Source organism: Chaetodon trifascialis, chromosome 16 (genome assembly GCF_039877785.1).
Source record: "Chaetodon trifascialis isolate fChaTrf1 chromosome 16, fChaTrf1.hap1, whole genome shotgun sequence".
In the NCBI taxonomy this organism is placed as follows: domain Eukaryota; kingdom Metazoa; phylum Chordata; class Actinopteri; order Chaetodontiformes; family Chaetodontidae; genus Chaetodon; species Chaetodon trifascialis.
In genome coordinates, this window is record NC_092071.1 from 20,492,457 (window position 1) to 20,516,197 (window position 23,741).

At 41.8% G+C, this 23,741-nt stretch overlaps 1 protein-coding gene across 4 annotated transcripts in view; it reads left to right on the plus strand.

The window, feature by feature from the left end:
* camkk1a (calcium/calmodulin-dependent protein kinase kinase 1, alpha a) overlaps positions 1-23,741 on the plus strand; it is a 60,738-nt gene that overhangs the window by 10,428 nt on the left and 26,569 nt on the right. For 2 of the 4 annotated variants that reach the window (XM_070983889.1, XM_070983891.1), the window contains exons 2-5: positions 10,486-10,930; positions 15,590-15,637; positions 17,598-17,651; positions 22,685-22,736. In XM_070983889.1, the coding sequence (XP_070839990.1) occupies positions 10,607-10,930; positions 15,590-15,637; positions 17,598-17,651; positions 22,685-22,736 (478 nt within the window). In that variant the 5' untranslated portion in view covers positions 10,486-10,606. Of the gene's footprint in view, positions 1-10,485; positions 10,931-11,166; positions 11,295-15,589; positions 15,638-17,597; positions 17,652-22,684; positions 22,737-23,741 lie in introns of those variants that run through there. The other 2 variants (XM_070983892.1, XM_070983893.1) reach the window with 2 other exon arrangements.

Below are 23,741 nucleotides of genomic sequence, written 5' to 3' on the forward strand. Positions count from 1 at the left end.
TTTAAGCAGGAAACCTGAAAACCTGCTGTAATAAAAACTATACAAATATTACGATCCTCTTGAGGAAATGGAGTCCAGACTTTACTTTTTAATACAAATGTCCCCCATCCTGAGGACTGCCGTGCTGCTTTAAACAATTTCGCTGGGCAAACCTGGGGTCTGTGTGTAAAACTGTCATGGCTGATGTGAGAAGAACAAAACAACAGAAGGTTAATTAGCAATCATGTGGCTGTGTGTGAGATCGAAGTAATTTAATGAAGTTACAGATGCTGCGCCACATGCATAAAAATACACACAGCACTTCTCTCAGTTTGGATATCCATGGATATTTATGCTTTGCAGCTGCGTGTCTGAGCTGTGTGATGGCTGCAGGTATTTCATAAACTCCAAAGAAAGAATATTATGTAAGAACATTTGTGGGCAACAAACAGCATCAGTACTGATGTCTGTGCCTTTCATGAACCTAGTGGCTTAGTGGCCTCCTCTTATTTGGTGTGAGGGTGTTAGACAGCTTGGGTTGTCAACTTTGTTAATGACAGCCTCAGTGTTTGGTGCTAGCATGCTAACATTTCCTAAACTAAGATGGTGAGAATGAATAGTACCTTAGTACAGTCTCACAAAGCTGCTGGCATGGCTCTAGACTGTAAGCTGTATTTATCTCCCAAACTGTCATCCTTGGATTAGGTTCACCTTGTGCTCATATAGCATGCATTTCTATTGTTGAGTCTGTACTGAAAGCTGGACTTTTTCTGCCTCCTGCTCACCACAGCTGAATTAGTTAGAGGAGAGTAAGCTGCAGCCAGCTCCAGCCTCGCTGCATCAGGACTGACCTGGCAGCCTGCCTGCCACATGACCACAGGTTTCCTACAGCGACAAGAGGGGATAGAGATCGCTGGGATATTCTGCCTCTCTGAGGGATTTAGAGGGCACTGAGTATCACTCCCAACAGAAAAGATAGATGGATTCTCATTTTCTGCAGCACCAGATTAATCCTCTGCAGGTTCACATCATCACAGATTTTCAGCACCGTGGTATTGAAAGCTTTGAATGCAAATTTTGAGGTTTGATGGAAAATGGGCTGCCCAGTGTTTCTCCTCTATATGAACACTTTCAGCCTCTGTAACTGCTACAACTCCTCCTAAAAATAGATGAACGACTAGTGTCAGGTCAAGCTACCAGACAGCCTGATCAGGGTCACAAGGACAGAGGGTGGAGCTACCATCAAGGCCCGTCCCACCTGAAAACATAAATCTGCAAATGGGTTTTCATCTGTCTGTTGTCTGGAAGTGGGGGCGGCAATCCTGGGCTGGGCTGGCGATGTCAGAGGGACCCTTGTCAGGCAACATTTCTAGGATTCCAGGAAGGTCAGCCATGCTGGAAGATGCAGACTCATTGTCAGTGTGAGTCGAGGAGAAATAATTGGCTCATCCAACTTGCCAGTTTGCACTCTTATATCCTGTGTAATCCTGGGCTTATTATTGCCTGAGGCAGCCAACCTCAGAGAGGGTGGCCCTGGATTTGGTTGGGATTGTCCCTGAGTGTATTTCTGTCCAGTCAGATTGATCGCTGCTCATAAAGCCTGTATCCAGTGTGTAGCCTGGGGAGCAGAGCTGCCTGTTTTCTCCATCACATCACATTGATTGGCTATAGAAGAATGTGTTTAAGGGGTTTACGGATACAGCTAGTTGTGTCTGTTAATCTGGTGGATTGAATTAAAGAGTCCCAGGGATTAGTCTGTGACAGGTGAACACACAGCAAAGTGTTTCTACTGCAATTATGGCATTTGCGCCTGTGTGTTTAAAGCTAGATTTTGTGTAGGTGGTTTTGTTGATAGACGTGAACTTCCTGTGCTGCCAGTTTTAATTGTTTGTCATCTGCAGAATGAAGAATAGAGTCTTTGTGTGAGCCAGGACCTGAACTGTGTTTGCTTTGGGTATTTAGCATGTGGACATTTTTACATATTCCCATTGAGTTCTAGTGTCTATACTGAATCTTTTTCTTTCTTCCTTCCTAAATAGTCCCATATTTAAGCCCCATTTTTTATATTATTTACAACTATAAATGCATTTTTTCAAATAATATATATATAGTGTCATCATTGTAGTGTCACAGGATTAAATCCTCACTTTAGTACTGAGTCGTTACCTCTGATATGCCTTGTATTGTGTTTTTGGCTGCAGTTTTCACGCAGTATGTCTAACATCGAAGAGTCTTCTACATTAAATGACAAAATATATCACTGTTCCATGCCCCTCCAGTGTGACATGTATTGTGTTTTCTTATCTGACCATGACATTTGTTTCAAATGCAGCCCACACCTCTTCTGTTGCTGAGGCTAGAGGCTCGAGCCTGCATTAGCGACTGCCAGCGTAACACATCCAAATCACCCAACCGAACTGTCTGCGGCTGATTGTGGGAGATGTACATACCAGGTTTTTTCCACTGTGAGTCTGACATGTCTGACGCGCTATAGGGGTCCAATGCTAAATCATTAGAGCAGTCAGATTAGGTTTGTCAAAAACAACTTGGTTTGGTTCAGGGAGAGATCACAGTGTAGGTTAAAAGAAATGCTTGGTAACAGGTAGGGAGCAGAGAACAACATGGGCTGTTGGTAGGAGACAGGAAGCACACATCAGTCTGTTGTGGCTCTATAGTAACATCACACTGTTATCTCTTTTGGTGAAGATGTACAAGAGTTGTAAATACACTAGCTGCCAGAGTTCCTGGTCACTTGAACATAAACAAAAGTTGTTTATGATGGAGGACAGTCAGCACACAACACACACAAGCTTAGCACAGCTTACTTCTCATTAAAACATTAATGTCTGCACAGCAAACAAATGATTTTAACTGAGCTCAATTTGTTCCAGGAAGAACTTATTTCCAATTCTGCTCTGAAAATGTTAGTGAATGCACGTCGCTACAGTGGATCTTCATTTCACTCTGTTCAAAGTTCAAGTCCAAGTCCCACAAGGTGCTTTTGGGACTATTTGTTTTTTTTTCCTCCAGTCTGTGATGCAGTGATTGTCAATGACTGTGTGTGTGTGTGTGTGTGTGTGTGTGTGTGTGTGTGTGTGTGTGTGTGTGTGTGTGTGTGTGTGTGTGTGTGTGTGTGTGTGTGTGTGTGTGTGTGTGTGTGTGTGTGTGTGTGTGTGTGTGTGTGTGTGTGTGTGTGTGTTTGAGTGGGGGGTATTGAGTGGGCCTTTGCGTGTGTGCATGCACACACAAGCCATGTAAATCCAAGCTGTTCCCGAGGCTCGCTGTACCGCAGCCAGTTGACGTTCCTGCTGGGCTTTCCACCTTTCCCTCTCCTGCATTCTGTTTCTCAGCAGTTAACGTGACCTAACCTTCGTTTGAGTTAGATGACATGTGACAGGAGAAGGCGACAGGAGAGAGGGCTCGAACAACCTGTGGGCTCAGGGAGAGTGGAGCTGCAGGAAGGGAAACACTGATCTGAAATGAAGAAGACTTCTGTTTCGGGCTGACTGTGGCTTTTATTAAGAGAACGGTGTCTGTAGTCTGTAAAAGCCTGCAGTATAACTGTGTCTTTTTATTGAAGATAAACAAGATGCTAACTGCCTAAAAGAATTTCATTAGTAGAGATTTTTATTATCGCTTGATTGCATAAATGCTGTTTCCACGCGGCCAAGGCTGTGAATACTGGATTGGGAGCACTGAGTTCTTGTTATTTTGCAATTGACTTGGCAGTAAAGTGGTCACAAATTAAGACAAGATATTGCATATGGGCAGATTTGTGACATTTCTAACATAATATATATGCTGATGGTCTTCTTCAAAAATCTATACTGGTCAAACGGTGACACTAAATGTGTTTAAATTTACTATTTAGTTTATTGCAGAGTACAGCTGAATTTAATTAGATGGTTAAAGTGCCCTTTAATTACACACACACAGTTTTTCCAGATATTTGTCCATTAATGAGCTTTGATTGTTTTTTCTTTTTAATGCTGTGAGCAGTGGAGACAAACATGTATAAAGCCACTGCAGTGCAGTAGCCTGTTGAAGTCACCACAGTCTGTCTGGACCTGAAATCCACTTGCGATCAGCACAAAGATGCAAATGAAGCCCAGCAGTCAATAGAATACACAGAGATCCAGCAGTCTAATGTATGCACACGGCCTGCAGGACTGCAAATGTTTAGAATTTGACCTTCTCTTGAAGGTGCAGGAGGGATCAGAGTTCAAAGATTCATCTTGTACTTTCAGCTGTTAGAGAAGACAGTTCATTTCTTTTGATCAGCTGACATTTGCTTAGCGTGCTTTGATTACCTTGCAGTATGTTTTCCAGGCCTGTGCACCATGCAGGTCAGCAGTCTTTCTGTTCCAAATGCATTTCAGACAAAATTCAGCACACACAACTTGACGTCTCACAGAGAATAGACAATGGAGTGCACCCAGTACAACTTACTGTAACATTACATCTATTTCTGTAGTATGTTGTTATTAAGAGTATGTCTGCAGCTAACTATGAGCAAATACAAATGATGCTGTCCTGCAGGTAAAGGTGTCAGATCAGAAAACATGAAAATAATGAAACACTTCCATCATAAATTCCAGAGATGACAGAAACTTTCACCTTTTTATGCTGTCAGACAAGCCAGTAGTCCTTTTTCAGAAGCTTGAACTATCAAAATGTTTGGTACTTTGCTTGAAAATTCTTCCTTCTGTGTTTCTTGTTACACAGTACATGTATCAAGAAGTACAAGTGCTATGAAAGAGAATCGTTGACCTATCGTCTCCACACAGGTCTCCACCGCAGGTTCGTAGGCTTGGCCTACAGTGCTGAAGGGAAAAAAGAAAGAAAACAGAAAATCAAGTGTAATTCGGCACTGTGGTTACCTTCAACTGCTGTGCCCTGTTCGATCCCTGCTCAGGTTAATTCTTATGGGGTAAACATTGCAGACATGTTTCCACAGAATGTTACTCTGTATCAGGAGTTCACAGTTTATCAATACCGTTATATTAGCCTCAGATCTTACAGCGCAGAACATCACAGAATACATGAAAGAATGACACACGCTATACCTTTGTACATATGCTTATCATGCTTTATGCAAATGCGAAAAAAGCTCTTTTGGTTCAGCGTCATTACATGCAGATCGTCTTCCAATCTGGTCTTTGTAATCGGCGAACAGTCAAAGTTGATTGTCTTTGATCCTGCTGAGGAAGGCAGTGCACCTCACTTCAGCTGTTCAATTTCACAGTTGATGAGTAGTTCGGATGAGAAAAGAAGAAGAAATCCACTGCTGTCTGTAACATCAAAGCAGGAGAACACCAGGCGTGTGCCTTCAACATGCAGCCTTCCCTCTGCTCTCAGCATTTACCTGTACACTGCACTTACCTGGATAAAGACTGTATTTTTCACAAGACATAAATCACTGCAGGTCTGCAAGGTCACAGCTACTATAGGCGGCTTTCAGCTCACTGTTGAACACATACTGTAGATGATGTGTGTGAATGTGTGTGAGATAACCCCCGAGCAGGCAGGACCAATATAAAGCAACAGCAGCTTGAGGGATGATTGTCTTTGGGTGCATCAGTAAGGTTTCTTCCAAGTGTCTCTTCCTTTCTTGCTAGCAAATGTTGAATCTCATTTTGTCCTCGGATGTCTCTCTTTGCTGTTTGCACACGACAAAATGTTGGCTGAGACAAACAAAAGTCAGGTTAAGGGTGAAAGTGGTTTACTAATGGAGCCAAAAGGATTCATTTGTTCACCCTCTTCAGCCCACTCGCTCCTCCTGCTGTAATTAGCTCTGCTCAAGCCTTTCTCCATCTAAACTAGCTGAAAGATGCCAGCGAGTGAAAAGACTGTGCTCGAGGTTCTCGCTGGTTTAACCTATCCATTTTCTTTTCCCTCACTTTGTTTTGATAATCAGAGAAAAACATCGCACAGTTGTATGAGCCTGACATATTGACATGGTAGCGCCGCATTTTGTTGAGAGAAAGCATCATTTCGTCGTTTTAATTGCTAACAGGATAAAACTGAATACAGGGCACCTCCAAATAAGGTTTATTTCCTCTTGCTCCTTTGCGTATCTCAGTTTATTTTCATTTCACGCAGATTATTAAACATGGAATTAAATTTATGATTAATGTATAATAGAAATTTCCAAAATACCGCTAAAATAGAATAGCGGCTTATTGAAGTAATGAAGCAATATGGAGATTAGGCATTTGTATGGATGCCAATTCCACATCTACTGTACACATCTATTATTTAATTTCTGTCTTAATTTCTACTAAATATATCAGTTTAGAGAAAAAGCAAATGTGGAAGTGCTTCTTGTGTCTGACGGCGATGTAACATGAAATTGGTGCTTCTGTCGCACACAATCAGTGAGGAGGATGATTCCTCTAGTCTCTATTATTTATTATATAAAAACAATTACAAAGTGTATCAGTCTTTCTCAGGGTCAAACAATCTCATATTCACACACGAGACATCCACATCTAGCTCATTACCCCTGTACTCATAAACTCATAAATCATCAAAGATGATAAACACAATAATGAATATGGTAATAAAGACATACATAATAGACATGTATAGTGTAAAGATCTTTACACAAATGAAACCACATACCAACCATACAAGTATATACTCCCCAAAAAATACATTTATAAAAAAAAATGAAATCTAAAAAATGTGGAGTGGGAATGAACACCTGCTTCATTTCATAAAAAGGTGAAAAATCATCCAAATCCGAGCAGTTGTCCTTTGTCTTTGAAACGTGTCAGCAGCCCTGCAGGGTTGGGATGATTTCACTCACCATCGCTTTGAAAGAGTTCTCCACTCATTGAGCAGCTCACTGCTCATGATGGACAGATGTCAGAACTGATCCAGCAGAAGCAGAGATATCAACAGCCTCAAATCATGTTTTGCAGCTTTTATAGGGCGACATTGAACGGTGTCGTGAGCTTACTCTGACTGCATGCTAGTCCCTGTACGTCACAGCTGTGTGGCATAGCGAGGGCAGAGGTGCTTCATTTCATCGCAGACATTTTGAACGACAAGATGGATGGATGCAGTGGAAAATGATAAGACGCATGAAAGAAAATATTAAACCTAATGAAAAAAATGTCTTCCATAATGAAAATGTGTGGTTACCTGCTTCTGTAAACAAATAACAGTCTCAGCACAGCTGAAATGAATAACCGATACTCCTCCGCCTCCCACTTCCACCAGGATATTGCTCATACATGCAGCGGGCTGAATGGTGCTGCAGTGGAGAGCAACCTGTTTCAAGACACAGATAATCAGTAGTTGTGGTAAGAATTAGTAAAATATGACACTTCCTTTTTGTTTTTGCTCCAATGAATCAGAGTCAAACAATACATTCCCCCTCACTGCTGCCAGTTAAAAGGTTTTTTTTCCTGCACTCCAAATTTACATAGATTGAATAACAGTCATCTGAAATATGCAAATGGTTGGCAAATGATGGTGTGTGTGTGTGTGTGTGTGTGTGTGTGTGTGTGTGTGTGTGTGTGTGTGTGTGTGTGTGTGTGTGTGTGTGTGTGTGTGTGTGTGTGTGTGTGTGTGTGTGTGTGTGTGTAAAAGTAAACAGTGTCCCTGCCTTGTGACAAGCCATTATACTTGTATGAAAAATGAATTCATAGATATTTTTGTTACCAGCTGTGACTACCGTTTTGTCACCAGAGCACCAGCATCTAATGTCACCCCTTATTATTAGTAGTTATATTACAGGTTACATGACTGTGCTGCTTTAATGTCTGCGTCAACTACTCTGTTTAAACAGATGTGTGCATTGGTTTGGTAAATGTTTCTGTTTGTTGTATTGACCAGTCATGTTTGAGCGGGCTTTGGTTGCATGATGCAGGTTAACAGTCTGTGTGGAAGGCAAATGAGGTGAAACGCGTGGGCTGGGATGCAGTCTCAGAACCCATTGGCTGGTCACTTGTAAAACATTCCAGTGGTATGTGTCATCTCTCAGCCTTAACTCCTTTCTTGCATTTCATGTTGCTAATTGGACTGTAAGCAATGACCTGCACACGCAAGAGGAAGTCTTTTATCCTGTTATCCACTGGCTACACTAGAAGCCCTCAAACACTGGCCGTTGTCTTGTGTCACTGTTTATGCCTGCTAACGTGCTCACAGTGACCATGCCTACAAGCTGTTTTTTAGTATCCTGTTTAGTTCAGCAGGTTACCATGCTAACATTTGCTAATTAGCACTAAGCACAACAGCTGACGCTGATAGGGATGTCATTAGTTTTGCCCTAACTGAGGGATCATGTCCCTCAGTGGAACACAGATGCCCTTAAAAAGCTTCATGGCAGTCCATTCAACAGCGGTTGGGATATTTCACGTAAAACCACAGTGTGACAATGACGTGTCGTAAAATTCCATTGATTAATAAAAGTGATACTGTATATGAGCACACATGCCAGTCAGGGTCGAAACTGACGAAACTTGGCTGAGCTATGAAAGTCATAAGTGGTACTAAATGAAAAGCCATTTGGGAACAGAAAGAGCCATCTCTTACGCTGAGCCGAGCCAAATGGGAATTCCCATCACTAAAATGTGAACCATATGCTGGCAGTAGAAGAGATGTCACCGGACAACCAGAATCATTAGGATTCATCCTCTGGGACTCTCAAAATTTCACTGCAGTCCATCCAATAGTTGTTGAGATATTTCAGTCTTGACCAAAGTGGTGGACCGGCTGACCAGCAGATTGGTATTTCCATCCCTGCAGCCTAGCATTGCTAAAAATGTGACTCACTGCTGTTGGTTTTGAGCCATGTCTGTGCATGAATGAGTGTGACCCACCTGGACAAAGTGGAACACCGTGTTATTTTTGAATATAAAGCTCTACCTTCCTGTCACACTTCAGGAATAGCATAACATGGCCCATTTTGTCTTTGGCTCCATTGTTTCTCGTCAGGCTATGTCTTTTGATGTCATACAGTATGTACAGACCCTGGTGGCTCTTCTGGGAAGAAAACAACTGCTGCACTTATTCCTCTGGATCCCTGCTGTTACATAGGTGGATACTGTTTGAGAATAGGGGATGTAAGTGCCCTTTTCCATGGATGGCTGGGCACAGACACGCTTTGCATATCTGTGTTCTTCCATCTGCAGAGCAAAAACTGAAGCAGATGTACAAGAGGGCTTTGATATTCCCTGTCTGTGGCAATCTGCCTCTGACTGGATTTTCATTAAAGATTAAAGGGGTAAAGAACAATAAACAAATCCTGCTAAATATCATGTTATACACATACTGTATGCACACAACACCTTCAGTCTTTTTGATGTGTGAGTTTCTTTGTGTCAGCCCACCCACAAGCGTTTGATGGGGACACAGGGAGATACTGTATGACCAAAGGCATTGAGCATTATTAGCTTTGCAGCATTTATGTCGAGTTTTATCAGGGGGACATTTATTTCAATTTACGAGTGCACGTCTACTGTAGGTAACTTGACCCACCAAACCACCCACACACACACGCAGAGATGACATTTTCTCTTTTATCTGACTGGTTGATTAAACTTCAGTCTCACAGGTGCTCTTGCTGCAAGATATGGCAAGTTTTAATTCACATGCAATAATTTTTTTTTTTTTTTTTGCATTGATTTTATCATTTATCTGTCTGTCTGCCAGTCTGTTATTCTAATTTGTGGGTGATGAGCAGCATTTTTATATCGCAATTCTGAAAAACATAACTGTTTATAATGTGGAAATGGTGACCAAGAATACGTTGAGGCAATTAAGGCAAATATCGTTGAGCTATAACATGAGATGGGTGAAGCTTCACAATATCTAATTTCATTATTCCAAAGAAAACAGCATGAGCTAGTCCACAGAATGATGATGATTGTTACAGACCTTCATGGTTCTCAGATGATGGACCCTAATGCCTTCAGTGATCCCTTTACATTTCATCTGGTGCCATCACCAGGTGGACTTTGTGTGGTTTCCAGTGAAATATCTCAACAGCTATTGGGTGGTTTATGATGAAATTTGATGCAGACATTCATGTCCTCCAGAAGATGAATTGTGATACGTTTTGTGATCAGGTCTTTATAGTCCGTTTGTCTGGCTTTTTACTTTCCGACCAAACATCAGTCCCATCTTCCTCAGCTGTACTTTGTGTTTAGTGCTAATTAGCAAATATTAGCATGTTAAGAGCTAAGATGATAAACATGGTAGCTGCTAAACGTTGTTAAGGTTGTCATTGTGAGCACGTTAGTATGTTAATAATAGCATTTAGCTCAAAGCACCACTGTGCCTCAGTATATCGTCACACAGCATGCTGTCAGCATGCCTAGCATGGCATGCTGCCATGCTAGCATGGCCGGAGTCTTGTCATTTGTGACAACAGTGCTGCACCTGTCAGTCCAGTCCAAGATGACCTAAAATGATTTCTCTTGATCCAGATGCGTGCATAGTGTAGATGTTCTTCCTGTAGCCGACTGAGCTCGACCTCTCTTTCTGTCTTTCCAGCTCTGGTGAGACCCTGAGCGTTGCGACCACAGGCTGGCCCAGGTCACGTTGATGCAGGTGGCCTCTCGCCAGTACTCTCCCCACTGCCTGGTCCTGCGCCACTCCCACCTTCCCACCCGCCATGGCTATGAGCAGTGACATTGGCTGTGAGAGGCTGGACTCTGACTCTGACAAACAGACCAGCAGTCTCACGGACACCATGGCTGCCATGACGACAAAAGACTCAGCTTCCAACGGCGTGAGGAATGGCGGGGCTCAGAAGGATGGGGCTCAGGCCAAGAGGACTCACCCGTTGCGGCCTCACCTGACCGGGAGGAAGCTGTCGCTGCAGGAGAGAGGCACGTACCTGTCATCAGGTCCTGGAGGAGGCTACATGCACATCTCTCCTCGTGTGGCTCGCAGGCCCACTGTGGAGTCTAAACGCGTGTCTATATCAGACTCTCAGGTGAGGAAGTCATTTTTATCCGTATTGCTTAATAATCATGTCATTTTCGAAAAGGCCTGAAGTGCACAAATAATGATCATTTTGCACTGATGTCACCAAAAGCGTGAATGTTATATCTAAAACACCTTCAAAGATTTCTGCAGTCCTCTGATTTGGACATTTGCTGACATGGATTTGGGCAGTAGGGTGTGACAGGTGGTACCATAGCAGGGAGTGAAACACAAACCGAGAGAAAGCAGCTCCATTGTCATAAGAAGGGCAGTTGTCCTAAGCGCCATATAGCTCAATATCTCTGCATTATCACAAAAGAAGGAGGAGCAGAAGGCCGGTGGACAACATGGCAGGAAGAAGGAAGCATGAGAAGGTCTGTACACTAGTCTCCCATTAGCACCCATCATGCCTCTGTGTAGTTGCTGATTTATGTTAATAATGCATCACTAGCTCAGCTTCTGTCGAGGATGTGCAGCCTATATGATACTCCATGCTCTGCGCTGTGAGCAGACGTGTTGTATCGAGGTGTGGGAGCATTGTGTTCAGATGTTTGCTTTGACAAGAGCACTTTTGACTATTTCATCAGACAGACATGAAATGCATGCTGGCGAGCACTGTGCTGCTGGATCCGCCATGAGAGAAGTGAGGGGTGGTGTGTGGGAGCAGCTAATGATTTGCCCTGTTGATCAGCCTATCTGCTTGTTTTCCTGAGTGGGACATTTTGATGCTGTACATCAGCATATGTTTTAACAGCTACAATCAATTAAAGCTCCTCGACTCTTCTTGGATACTGATGATCTCCATTGAATCATATTAACTTTTTAGATTCTCTAAAAAAATAGTTTTGGGTTCAGGCTTTTGTTACTGGTGCCTGTAACACCTTTAAGGAATAGTTTGACGTTTCAGGAAATGTGCTTACTTGCTTTCTTGTTGAGAGTTAGATGAGAAAATCGATACTGCTAACACGTCTTTACGCAAAGTTTTAAGGTAGAGCCACTACACATTTAGCTTAGCTTAGACTGGAATCAGGGGAAAAGGCTACCTTTCCTCTGTCCATGGTAAAAATATCTACCTATTAGCACCTCTAAAGCAAAGACTGACAACAATAGTCCCAAATATTATGGATTGCCTATTAATGAGTATCGCTATTAATATACATAACATAGAAAACATGCTTGTTTGTGAGTTTTCACGTGGCAGTGGGTGACTCCTGAATCTCCATTTTCCTCTGACTTCTTCCAATTCGAAGTGAACATTAAAAATTCATGACATCTGTCAGGATGTGGAGCCCCTCTGAATTTATCAGACTGCTGCCACAGACTCGCAGAGCTGTCATTGTGTCCTTTCCTATCTGAAAATGGAGTTGCAGCTCCCGCGCCGAACCATAAAAAGGACTCATGTTGCTTGTATTTCCTTACTCTCACTGGATCTACAGTATGACACAGCAGAGAGAGAGAGAGAGAGAGAGAGAGAGAGAGAGAGAGAGAGAGAGAGAGAGAGAGAGAGAGAGAGAGAGAGAGAGAGAGAGAGAGAGAGAGAGAGAGAGAGAGAGAGAGAGAGAGAGAGAGAGAGAGAGAGAGAGAGAGAGAGAGAGACATCCCTTATGACTGACATTTTGAGTTTCTTCACTGTTTTTTAATACAACAGAAGGTACCACAATGGGAAAATGTACAAGAATGACTTACACGTGCATATTTTCAAAACTGGTGTCAGTTTCTGTTATCTCCCCACCAGCATTATAGACAAAAAACATTTGGAAGTCCCAAACTGCATTAGGACTTTCTGTGTGTATTATATAATGATTTAAGTAAAGCACAGAAGCTTCGCACTCCTTTTGTTTTTCCTTTTCTCATTGCTTTTGTTATGATCTTTTACTGTATTTTGTACACATAATGTGTGCAATTTTGTGGGAAGTGGAATGACCATAACCCACATTGTGAAATAGTAAATGACGTCGGGGAAAAAAAATGAAACCTTTAATGAGAACAAGGATTTCATTCCACCGTGAACCTTGTATCAGGATAGGTGCGCATTTTCAAGTACATCTTCAAGCAATCCTCATTGTGGGTAGCTTTAATCGCTCATCCTTTCCATACTGGAGTCCCAAAACCAGAGCTTGAGTCAGACAAATTAAATGGATTCTTTTCAGTACCAAATGTCATATTTCAGTATTCCTCCACTGCAGCTCAGCAAGGAAAGGATGTTTGGAGGCTGCCCACTTGTTTTGTTGAAGCATGATGTAAGCTTCGGCCAAGTTTATTTTTACACAGAAAGAAGCCTTTGGATCCACCACTTGCATTGACATTGCTTTAGAAAGGGTTTCCTACATGGCCAGTTTCCTATGAATGCTGTCAGTGCATATGTGGGCATGTCAGTGTTGTGTCCTAGAAACAAGACACACAAACCAAATGTCCATCAACAGAAAACAGAGCATTTCTTTACTAACTAATCTGGAAGTACTGTGTGAGGACTCTCAGGGTCACTTTGCAAAATAGCTTTTTGCAGCTCTTTGCTGATGATTCCCCTCTCTGCTTGTATTTGTATTCATGGCTGCTTTCTATTCAGAGCAACTTCTCTGCTCTTACACCAAGATTGATTAAAATGAAATGTTTTCCTCGTTTTCTTAGCAAAGAATATAAGTAGCGTGGGTGATGTTGGAAATTGATAGACCAGTGAACTGTGTTAACTGTGTGAACTGCCAGTGTTTTGCTTGTATCTCTGTATGTATCTGTATGAGTTTCTTGTGAAAAGTCTTGCATGTTTTATCTGTTATATCTGAACTGTGTTTTAAAATTAGCAGCAGCTACTGTTTACTCATCTTCACAGTCCATTAGAGCAATATATGACGTGCTTATCTCAATCATTGACGAGTATGGCAGCAGTTTATAGCGAACATTAAATCCGTATATGTGCATTTAATATTTCATCTTTAAAAAAAATTAAAGTGAAGCGGTCATCTGTCCTCTGCACATTCTGCACATTTCTTCTATTTGCAGCAGACCCAAGGACATACACATACAACAACACTGAATAAACCGTGTTCTTCTTCAGTAATCTAATTGTGCCACGGCCATCATACCATTCTATCAAAATTCATAATATAATGACAGGTTGAGGAAATGATTTTACTTTTACAGGCTTTAAATACAATCAAACACAAATTCCCCTTTTACTACATACTTCCTGAGGCAGGCAGGCTCATTATTCATCATAACAATGGAATGCATGGTCATTGATTTTGAATGGCACAGAGGCAGTGATCTATGTGTTATGCACTGGTTATTGATCAGTTGTTGGCTAATGATGGAGAGTTTGCTTCAGAGCAGATACACTGAAGGATGAAATGCGATGCGAAGGAAACAGGGAGAGGAGAGACAGGTGTGTTGCATAGTGAGGGAGGACGGCAGAGCTTAATATAAAGCAGTAGTCTAACGTAACAGTATGAGCAAAAGAGCCCTCTGAAGGTTTATTGTGGCCCAGTGGAGCACTTGAGTTTGATGCATGTGTGTGTGCATGTGTGGCAGATGTATTTAAGGCTTTCTGCATGGCCCTCTTTACCCATTAGTCCTGACAGAGCATTAACTGCAGTGCAGCGCCCACTGAGCATGTGCCGGCAAACTGTGAACCCAGTGGAAGTCCTCTCAGACAATCCCTCCTGCTGCTCTTTTCTTTGGATTCTCCTCATTTGCCTTTCCCTTTATCCTTCAACGCCCTATTTTCTTTCCTCTCTTTATCTCTCCTCAACCAATCAAAGCCATCCTTTTCCAAATTCCCACTGTTTGCTTCACCCACCAAAACCCCATCTTCTGTTCTATCTCTCAGCCTTTATCGTAATCCCTGCCCACAGTACTTCACACCATCATACCCTACAGTGCATAACACAGTCCTCACCTCTCCTGCAGCACCAACAGCCATGGTCTATCAGGATGAGCTACATAACCACCATATTATGTAACCCAGGATATAGTGTCATATTTTTGAAAATACCTTGCCTGGTGGCGAGTGAAATCCTGCCCTGTACCATGAGTTGGTGCAGCTGTCTGTGTTTTGTTACATGTGTGTTCTCCTACCTCCTCTCGTCCTGTAAATGCTCCAGTGTCAAGCCTCAGGCACTAGTCAGGCTCACACACATTTAGCCATCACCCCCTCCAACTGTAATGAGACTGCTTTTTTTTTCACACAGCTCCATGTCCTTCTTTTTCACACTTGCATGGCTGCTCACTTTCTGCTTACTGACTTTGCTGTGCGTGCACCCCACTCAGCTTGCCCTGGTGAAATACTCCCCACCACTCAAACTCTTCCTTGCCCACCTCTCTCTCGCTCTGTCCTGCTGTGGTCTGCTCTCCTCTGTCGTGCCCCTGCCTGACTCTGTGCTGTAGCAGTGGTTGCTATGGAACTGCAAATCAGCCATTTAAGCAGTAGCACTCTAATGGACTTGCAGACAGTAAACAGAAACTACAGACTGCATCGTTACCTACATCTCAGAAATAAATGCCTTTCAACACATGTACACACACAGTGGGAACGTTTTGTTCCTGTACCAAAGACTTGCCTGTTTCTCCTCGCTGTAGGTGATGAAAGAATGGTCTCTGTGCTGTGCTGAGCTGATCATGTTTATGTTGATGATTTACTTCCTCATTTCTCCACCTCTTCTCTTCCCCCTCGCAGGACTGTATCCAGTTGAACCAGTACAAGCTGAAGAGTGAGATTGGAAAGGTGAGTTTGCCCCTGTTCAGTTTCAAATGCTTTGGAAAAACAGCAGCAGCTTGGAGAGCACTGACCCTTTGCTTATTTAATCTGTTAAGTGAGAAAATGGACACCAAACTCATTTGCAGCATGTGCACACTGAGAGTCCCCAGTTTTATATGGCTTACAGATACACATTTGCAAGTAAAATATTCTATGTTGTAGTCAGGATAGTTTGTTTTTGGAACTGTTATAGGTGAACACCACCTGTCCTTCCACTATAGCTGTGAATGCTTGACTTCCAGCTTGTTCAAAACAGTCAGTAATGTTATTTCATGTTTTATTCTACATTGTTGGCTACATCTGCCATCAATCTACCCAAGTTCCACTTTTTTAGAAATATGTTAATATCCTACTGTCAAACAAGACTCCACAGCCACGCTAGGAGCTCTGTGAGGTTATAGGCATAACAGTGCTCAGAGCTAAAAGCTAACATCAGCATGCTGGCATGCTCACAGTGGCAGTGCTAATCTGTGTTTAGCAGTTGATGTTAATCTTACTTTAACATTTTAGCATTGTAACATTTGCTAATTAGAACTAACACAGAGCACAGCTGAAGCTGAAGCTTGGGAATGTCAACCTCATGGTGGCCAAAGTCTTTAAGATTCATCCTTTGGAACCTATAAATGTCTGTACAAACTTTTATGGTAATCCATCTAATAGAGATAATTCAGTCTGGATTGAAGTGGTGAATGGACCGACACTTCCACCCTGAGATACCTCGAACAAAATACAAATGTCTGTCTCAGTGTGACTGAAAAACTGGTTTGGACATTGCAAGGAGGAAGAAATAAAAGGCAAAATGTCAAAATTCAAAGCGTGGAGTCTCAGAGTAAGTGTCTCAGATTTTACACTGAGATGCAACATGTTTCATTCATTTCTGACAGCACACAGATCAACTCAAGTTTTACATTTCAAAAGGTGGCACATGGAGGAATTCATTGTGGCAGCAGCAGGGAGGAATGTTGAAATGCATAGCTACCGTTTACAGGACAAGGCATGCAAAAAGTGGTGTTTCTATATCATCTTGAGCAAAAGATATTGAAAGATTTATTAACAGCAGCAATATTGTTTGATATTGAAGTAGTGGATATGAAAGAGGAAAAATGAACATGAGGTTAATATTTATCTGTCCAGATACTGAATTTTGTGGTCAGAAATGAAAAAAGTGGAATCAAATGAACTCTATTGTAAAACATAGAGACTGTTTGGTGTTAACATAAAACCCTGTGGAGAATGACCTGCAGGGGACTCATGAATGACTTTGATTTTAAGGCATTTGTGATATTTGTAAAACTTTGTTACGCACATTTGGAAGAATTCACACTTGCATGTGTTGACTAAAGTCCCCAAATGGATTTCTTCAAAGGACAAATAAAACCAGAGTCCTCAATGATCAGATTTGGCTGTGCAAGACATCAAAGGTGATATAAGTCACTTTATGTAATTTGTGTTTCATCAGCTTTTCAAGCAGTTTTTGTTACTCATCAGAGACAAACCCATGCAAGGAAAAAGGACTATGGTGGAAAACACGGACACATCCTGGGGCAGTGTGTGTGTGTGTGTGTGTGTGTGTGTGTGTGTGTGTGTGTGTGTGTGTGTGTGTGTGTGTGTGTGTGTGTGTGTGTGTGTGTGTGTGTGTGTGTGTGTGTGTGTGGGAGGAGCCATTCTATGCTGGCAAAGCATAAAAATGTTGTTTTTGAGTTGAAACTGTGCTGCCTTCAGTACATTCTGTCAGTAATGTGCTGCTGTCTGTTCTCAAAGCAATGCTTTAGGAAACATAATAGCACCAGTTTTGTTGATGACCCTCTTTGTTTAATGTGGAGCTGAATCGTAGACATTGGGTGCAGCATTGACTTATCAGTGCATAATATTTTACTGTGAAGATGGAGGTCAACATATGAAAATGAGTCTCTTTCTTGCATTGCAGGGCTCCTACGGTGTGGTCAAACTTGCCTACAATGAGGATGATGACAAGCATTACGTAAGTCAATGCAATCATTTAACATTTCAGCGACGTCTTTCTGATTGAAAGCTGAAATGCAGTCCCTCTGCCCTGCAGCTGCAGAAAAGCTGATTGATTTTTTTTTTCAAGCTGTGAGTTCCATCCCCTCATATTGAATCAGTTGCTTTGGGAGAAGTGGAGAGGGTGGCTTGTGGTGCATCCAACACTGTATTCTCTTTCTTCAAAGCAGTGCTGCTTGGTGTATCTGGTGGCTGCTTTGAGGTCAGTTCACAAGGGAGAATCTGGATATGAGCCGATGAGGTCATTCTGGGTGTTTTCATCAAGGTGATTTGTTCTGTAAAAGCTCTGCAAACTCAGCCCCTCCAAATGTACACAGTATTATGTTTGAAGATACGTAACTAAACTGTCCTGTACTGTAACAACAATGAAAGCGTTCGGATGAGTCATGTCGACCTCGGCTGCCAACACTGGATGGGTTTAAGATGTACTTTTGAACTGGAGCCAGAGGAGCTTGAAGCTAAACACAACCCAGTATTAAAATGGCAGCTTGTAAATGGGCTGATGCAGAATGGTAAACAACAAGAATTTATGTAAGGACGCAGGCGAGCCCTATGAGATGAGTGAAATATAAGCTATAACAAGAGAGTGCAAATATAAACATCCCCTCCGGAGCTTTAGATAATGCCGACCCACAGAGCTGCTCAGACATGCTGCAGAATGTAACAAGAAAACAGCAAATGCATTTTATACATAACATAATGCTGCCTAGATTGCATTTTTTATCAGGATGATGAGAAAACATTGTTAGTTATACAGTAATATTTGGCAAGTGGCAAAATGCTGATAGTGAACTTGTCAGCAAAATGTTAACTGACAGTGTATTTCATTTGTCTTGTAGCAAAAACAGTACCATTAAAATGTTTTACAGTTATGTTTAGGCAACTCACATCACCTCCATAATCTTCGGTGAAGATTATGGTCTTGGTTTAATATTCAGAAAAGTCGAAAGTGAGTTGTAGCATGATACACAACGTGTTTATTTTATGAATGTTTAACCAAAACAACAATCTTTCCATCACCTTAAAGGTTCCAATTTACACTTATAGTTAACTTTCCTCTGCATGAAGCTGCATTTCAACAGTTTCAAAAACACCAATCATGTTTAAAGAAAGAGACCACAATGACAGAGAAGCCGTGCCAGGGCTGAATGTTCCTCTAGGAGTAGACATTACACACTAGGCCTCCCCTCGATCATCATGGGGAGTGTGAGAGCTCTCCTTAATAAGGTGGATGAGTTAGCAGCACTGACACCAGGGGGAATACCAGGAGTGTAGCATCATGCTGTTTATGGAGACAGGGCTAACAGCGCTAACTCTGGACTTGAGTGCTGCGTTGGACGGTTTCCAAATGATGAGAGGAAAGGAGGAGGCATGGCAGTGTTTGTTAATAATAGATGGTGTAACTCTGGGCACATCACGATTAAAGAACTGCTCTGCAGTAAGGGCATTGGGCTGTTAGGCATTAGCATGAGGCCATACTATTTATCGAGGGAATGTAATCGCATGTAATCATGATATCTGTGTATGTTCCCCCCTCTGTTAACACTGACGCAGCCTGCGACATCATCCACTCAAACAGGCTGCAGACACAACACCCGCATGCCCTCCTTCTCTTCCTGATAACTTTAATCATGCCCCTCTGTCATCCACTCTACCCACATTCACTCAATTTGCTACATGCTACACCAGAGACAATGAAATACTGGATTTATTTTATGAGACATATAACTCGTCACCTCTTCCTCTCCTGGGAAGATCTGATCACAACCTGGTTCACCTCCTGTCTGCACACAAGCCTCTCTTACACATGCAGCTAGCTGTCACTTACAATGGTCCAACGAGGCTGAGGAGGCTTTGAAGGACTGTTTTGATACAGCTGTGTAGGAAGTTCTTTGTGATGCTCATGGGGAAGACGCTGACAGTCTCACACACTGTATAACAGACTAGATAAACTTCTGTGTGGATAATGCTGTACTCACCTCGCTCCTCCATCCAGTCCTCGCTGCTACAATACCTATCGTCTGCAGCTGCCCTGCCCCACCTCCACCCCCCATCCACGTTATTTCCAATATGCTGCTCCATCTCCTCCAGTATATAAAGCTTCTATGTTTGCCAGTCATGTGTCTACATGTAGTTTTCTAGTTTGCATCTTTGTTTCTGCTTTGTGTGGAATCCTGGTCAAATTTGATTCTGATTGTTGACACTGAGTGAAAATGTGAACCTTCCGGGACAGACTTTGTGTTATTGCAGGCTGGCTCAAATGACAGACGCACCTGAAATAACAGCCAGGAATCAGAAGAAGAGGAGATGAGTAATGATGGCATGGAAGGGTGATTCTGTTTCCTGGCAATCTGAGTTAGTTTCACACAAAACTGATTGGATTGTGCATGCGGAGCATCTGCAGCATGAGCCCACGTACAGTATGCACAAATATCCTCGCGCACACACAGATACACAGCAAGATAATATCTAAACAAGAGAGGCTCCTGGACGCTCCAGTAGTTCAGCTGTATTTATGTGGTTCCCATTGGCTCGAAAATGTTTTTTAAAAAAAGATATGATAAGGTGGTGAAAAAGAAATGACATTTGAAATATTATATAATTATATATTAAATTGTAGCACTTAATTCAGTTCTCAGCCTTGGCACTGACATCTAAGAAACACTGCTGAATATTTATGTTGATAAAGCAGCAGTGGACAGTTTAAGGATGAATGAAAACTGCCTGGCCAAAATAATATGATGATGAACTCTCAACAATGTTTTCTTGTTCAAGTAAGTGCTGGAAACCAGGTTTTATTGTCCAAAATATAAGCAGATTACTAAAGGTCTTTGAATCGTGGGTGTGTTTGTTGTGGTGTCCTGTGTTGTATAATTACCATGCTCACAACTTGAGCAGCAGGCATCCAATTGTGATGCCTGCCAATCAAGCAGGCTGGATATCAGCTTTAGGGGGCCAAAGTAAAGAAAATTGTGCAGCATTCATTCAGCTGGTGTTTACGGAAGTAGTGTTTTTGGACTGAAATCGGATGGGCCTTAATGTTGCTTTTTTAAGATTTCCATGAACTCAAATTCTGTTTGTGATACTATTTATGGACAGAATGTTTTGAAGCCATAGCTGCTCCCTCTCTGTATATGTTAGTAATTTTCATTTGTTAGTGGCGGAGTCCACCAGCTCCTCGCTGGTTTCAGATTGTCTATCTACATGCAAGGGATTCACAGGAATTGATGCAGCATGTAAACCAGTGTTACTCCTTCAAAATGCATCTATGAAACAAAACATGGCCAATGTAGACATTTTATTATTTTAACAGTGGATCAGTTCGAAATATTTCATGTGGTAATGGAACAACTGACTTTTCTACAGAAATTCTGAATTGTTTGGCTACACTGCACACAGTAAAAAGTAGCTGCTAGATGACTGTTTGTAGTATTAAACCAAACCTTTTCTGATCAGAGGCCACAAGTTGTAGAATTGTTACTTAAAGGTGGCTGTAGAATTTTGCAGTCTATGAATTTTACCTGGTATTGAGGGTCTGTATTGTACAGTAAGCGGTCATACTGTAATCTTACTTTTAGTAAGTAGTAGTATTGTGCATAAAAAGTGCATCTAGCTATATGAAATTGGGCTTACTCAATTTACGCCCAGCTAACTTTTTTTGCCCTGGGCTTCCTCAGAGGTTAATCCAGGTGTACACAAAGGTCAGCTCATTCAGCCTTTATATCTTGTGTGTAACATTTTGGATTTTCATCTCTCAGTAAGCATACAGGAAGGCACAGTGCAGAAGTCTTGTTTACTTGCAAAGACATGTTTGCGTAGAGGAAAGGCGTGATGTGAGAGAGCGATACCATGCCCGAAGTCATACTTTAACATTTTTATGTTCCACCTCCTATAAACTGTAGTTCCTGCTGTCGTGCTTTTGGCTGCCTGTGATCAACACCACACACCACTCACCAGTATCTTCTTAACACAGTACCAGAAGGACTGGTCCTTAACTGAACTAACACTACCTTTTTGGTTGTGTCTTTTAAATCTGTTTTCCACAGTTATTGCCATACTTTGTTGAAAAGCAAAATACAGCCGTTCCAAATTCCTTATTTGGTAAAATACATTTACTGAGTGAAACTGTGATGGCACACCTACACCTACTTACACAGTCAGAATGTAGCTTTTTACACCAGCTCCACCATCAATGCCAGATTGTGCAATGAACTCTGATGTGGTTGAGAATAATACTGAATACTTAATTGTGTGAGTGCTTGTATGGCGACGTACTTTGCTACAGAAAAGCTTCAATAATTCAAAATGTTGCTTGACAATTTTTAACTGTTTGATGACTCTGGATGACTCATTAACCACCCTCCCACAAGTCCACACACACACACACACACACACACACACACACACACACACACACACACACACACACACACACACACACACACACACACACACACCATAGAAACTGTACAGAGGAGGATCTGCTTTCTTGCCAGACCTGGTTTCTGCACAGTCATAGGCATGGCGACCACAGTTATAAGAAAAACTACTGTGCTGTACATCACCAAAAATGTTTGTAGTGTTGAAGAAGCAGAAAATGTTCCGCCTGAACATGAATTTGTCATCAGTGCAATCATATCGACATTCTGACAGCAGAGTCGCTCTAGCATTTTGAAGAAACAGCATGCAGTAAATGTAATTTACTTTTTTCTCTTCTTCCTTCGCACAACCAATCCCTTGTAACGAGGCGTCGTTATGGCTTTGAGTTTTTTCCCTCTCACATGCGTACACACACACACACACACACACACACACACACACACACACACACACACACACACACACACACACACATACTCCACATTACACATGTATTGTGATCCAGGCACATGTTACAGTAGCGATGTTTCTAGTTCAATTTTCAAGATGTATTGTTGTGTGTTTTCATGTACATTTGTCTTTAACAATCAAAATCATTTTCCTCTTTCCCAGGCCATGAAGGTGGTGTCCAAGAAGAAGTTAATGAAGCAGTGTGGTTTTCCACGTAAGTCATATTCTATTCTCCTTATTCTGTTGAACAGGAAATTTGAGAAAAAAATAACGAATAAACCCTCAGTTTCAATGGAATATAATTCATGGGCAGCCACAACTCCAATCCAATGAAACAAAAGTATGATGAAGGAATAAGCCACAGAGAAAGATGGGGGTTTCTCAGTTTGAACAAGGTCAGTCTATCCATCTAATACCAGATAAACCCGCTGGACTTCTTCCAGGATTTGCTTTAGACCTGCACACCTGTCTGTTGTTTAGTGACAACACTACAGGCTCCTGAGTATGAGGAGTTATACTATCAATGAACGACCTGCACCATTGGATGAGACATATTTGGCTGTGTAGATGCTCACACAATTCACGGTCTGTATGAGGATGTTACCCTAACATAACTGCCTTTACAAACTCTGCCATGAAGGTATGTCGTGTGAGGTTGAATGCCAGGAAGTGACAGCGTTCATCAGTGACAAAAGAGGTGAAATCATCTGCGCTGTACTGCAGATCATTGCAAAAAATTCTTATCATGTAAAGGGGAAGAGTTCAAAACCACGATGAGGAACAGAGGTTACAAAACTCTCCAACATGATGGACATGTAGAGGATGCACAAGTCTGACAAATACTGCTAATTACCATGTAACTTAATATAGCCAACTAGAGTTTGTTACTTTGAATTTAAGATCCTCTTTGAAATTTTGTGTTAAACTTAGGCAACAGTTACCCTAATCCCCGTTTCAGGGTAAGAGATGGTTTATTCCAAAGATGGAGAAAAAAGCTGCAATGCAAATCCAGCTAGCCTCAGCGAGATTGGCAGATCAACTTTTCTTACTTTTACATGATCCTTTTCACAGTATAATATGTAGTTCTCATTATTACTTGATCAAATTGAGCGTGTCCCAGGGTCTGTCAGAGGCCAGACCCAGACAGACACATAATCATACTCACATTCACTTTAATAGGTAACTTTTAAAGGGATTACTTGTTGAATATGTTTTTGTC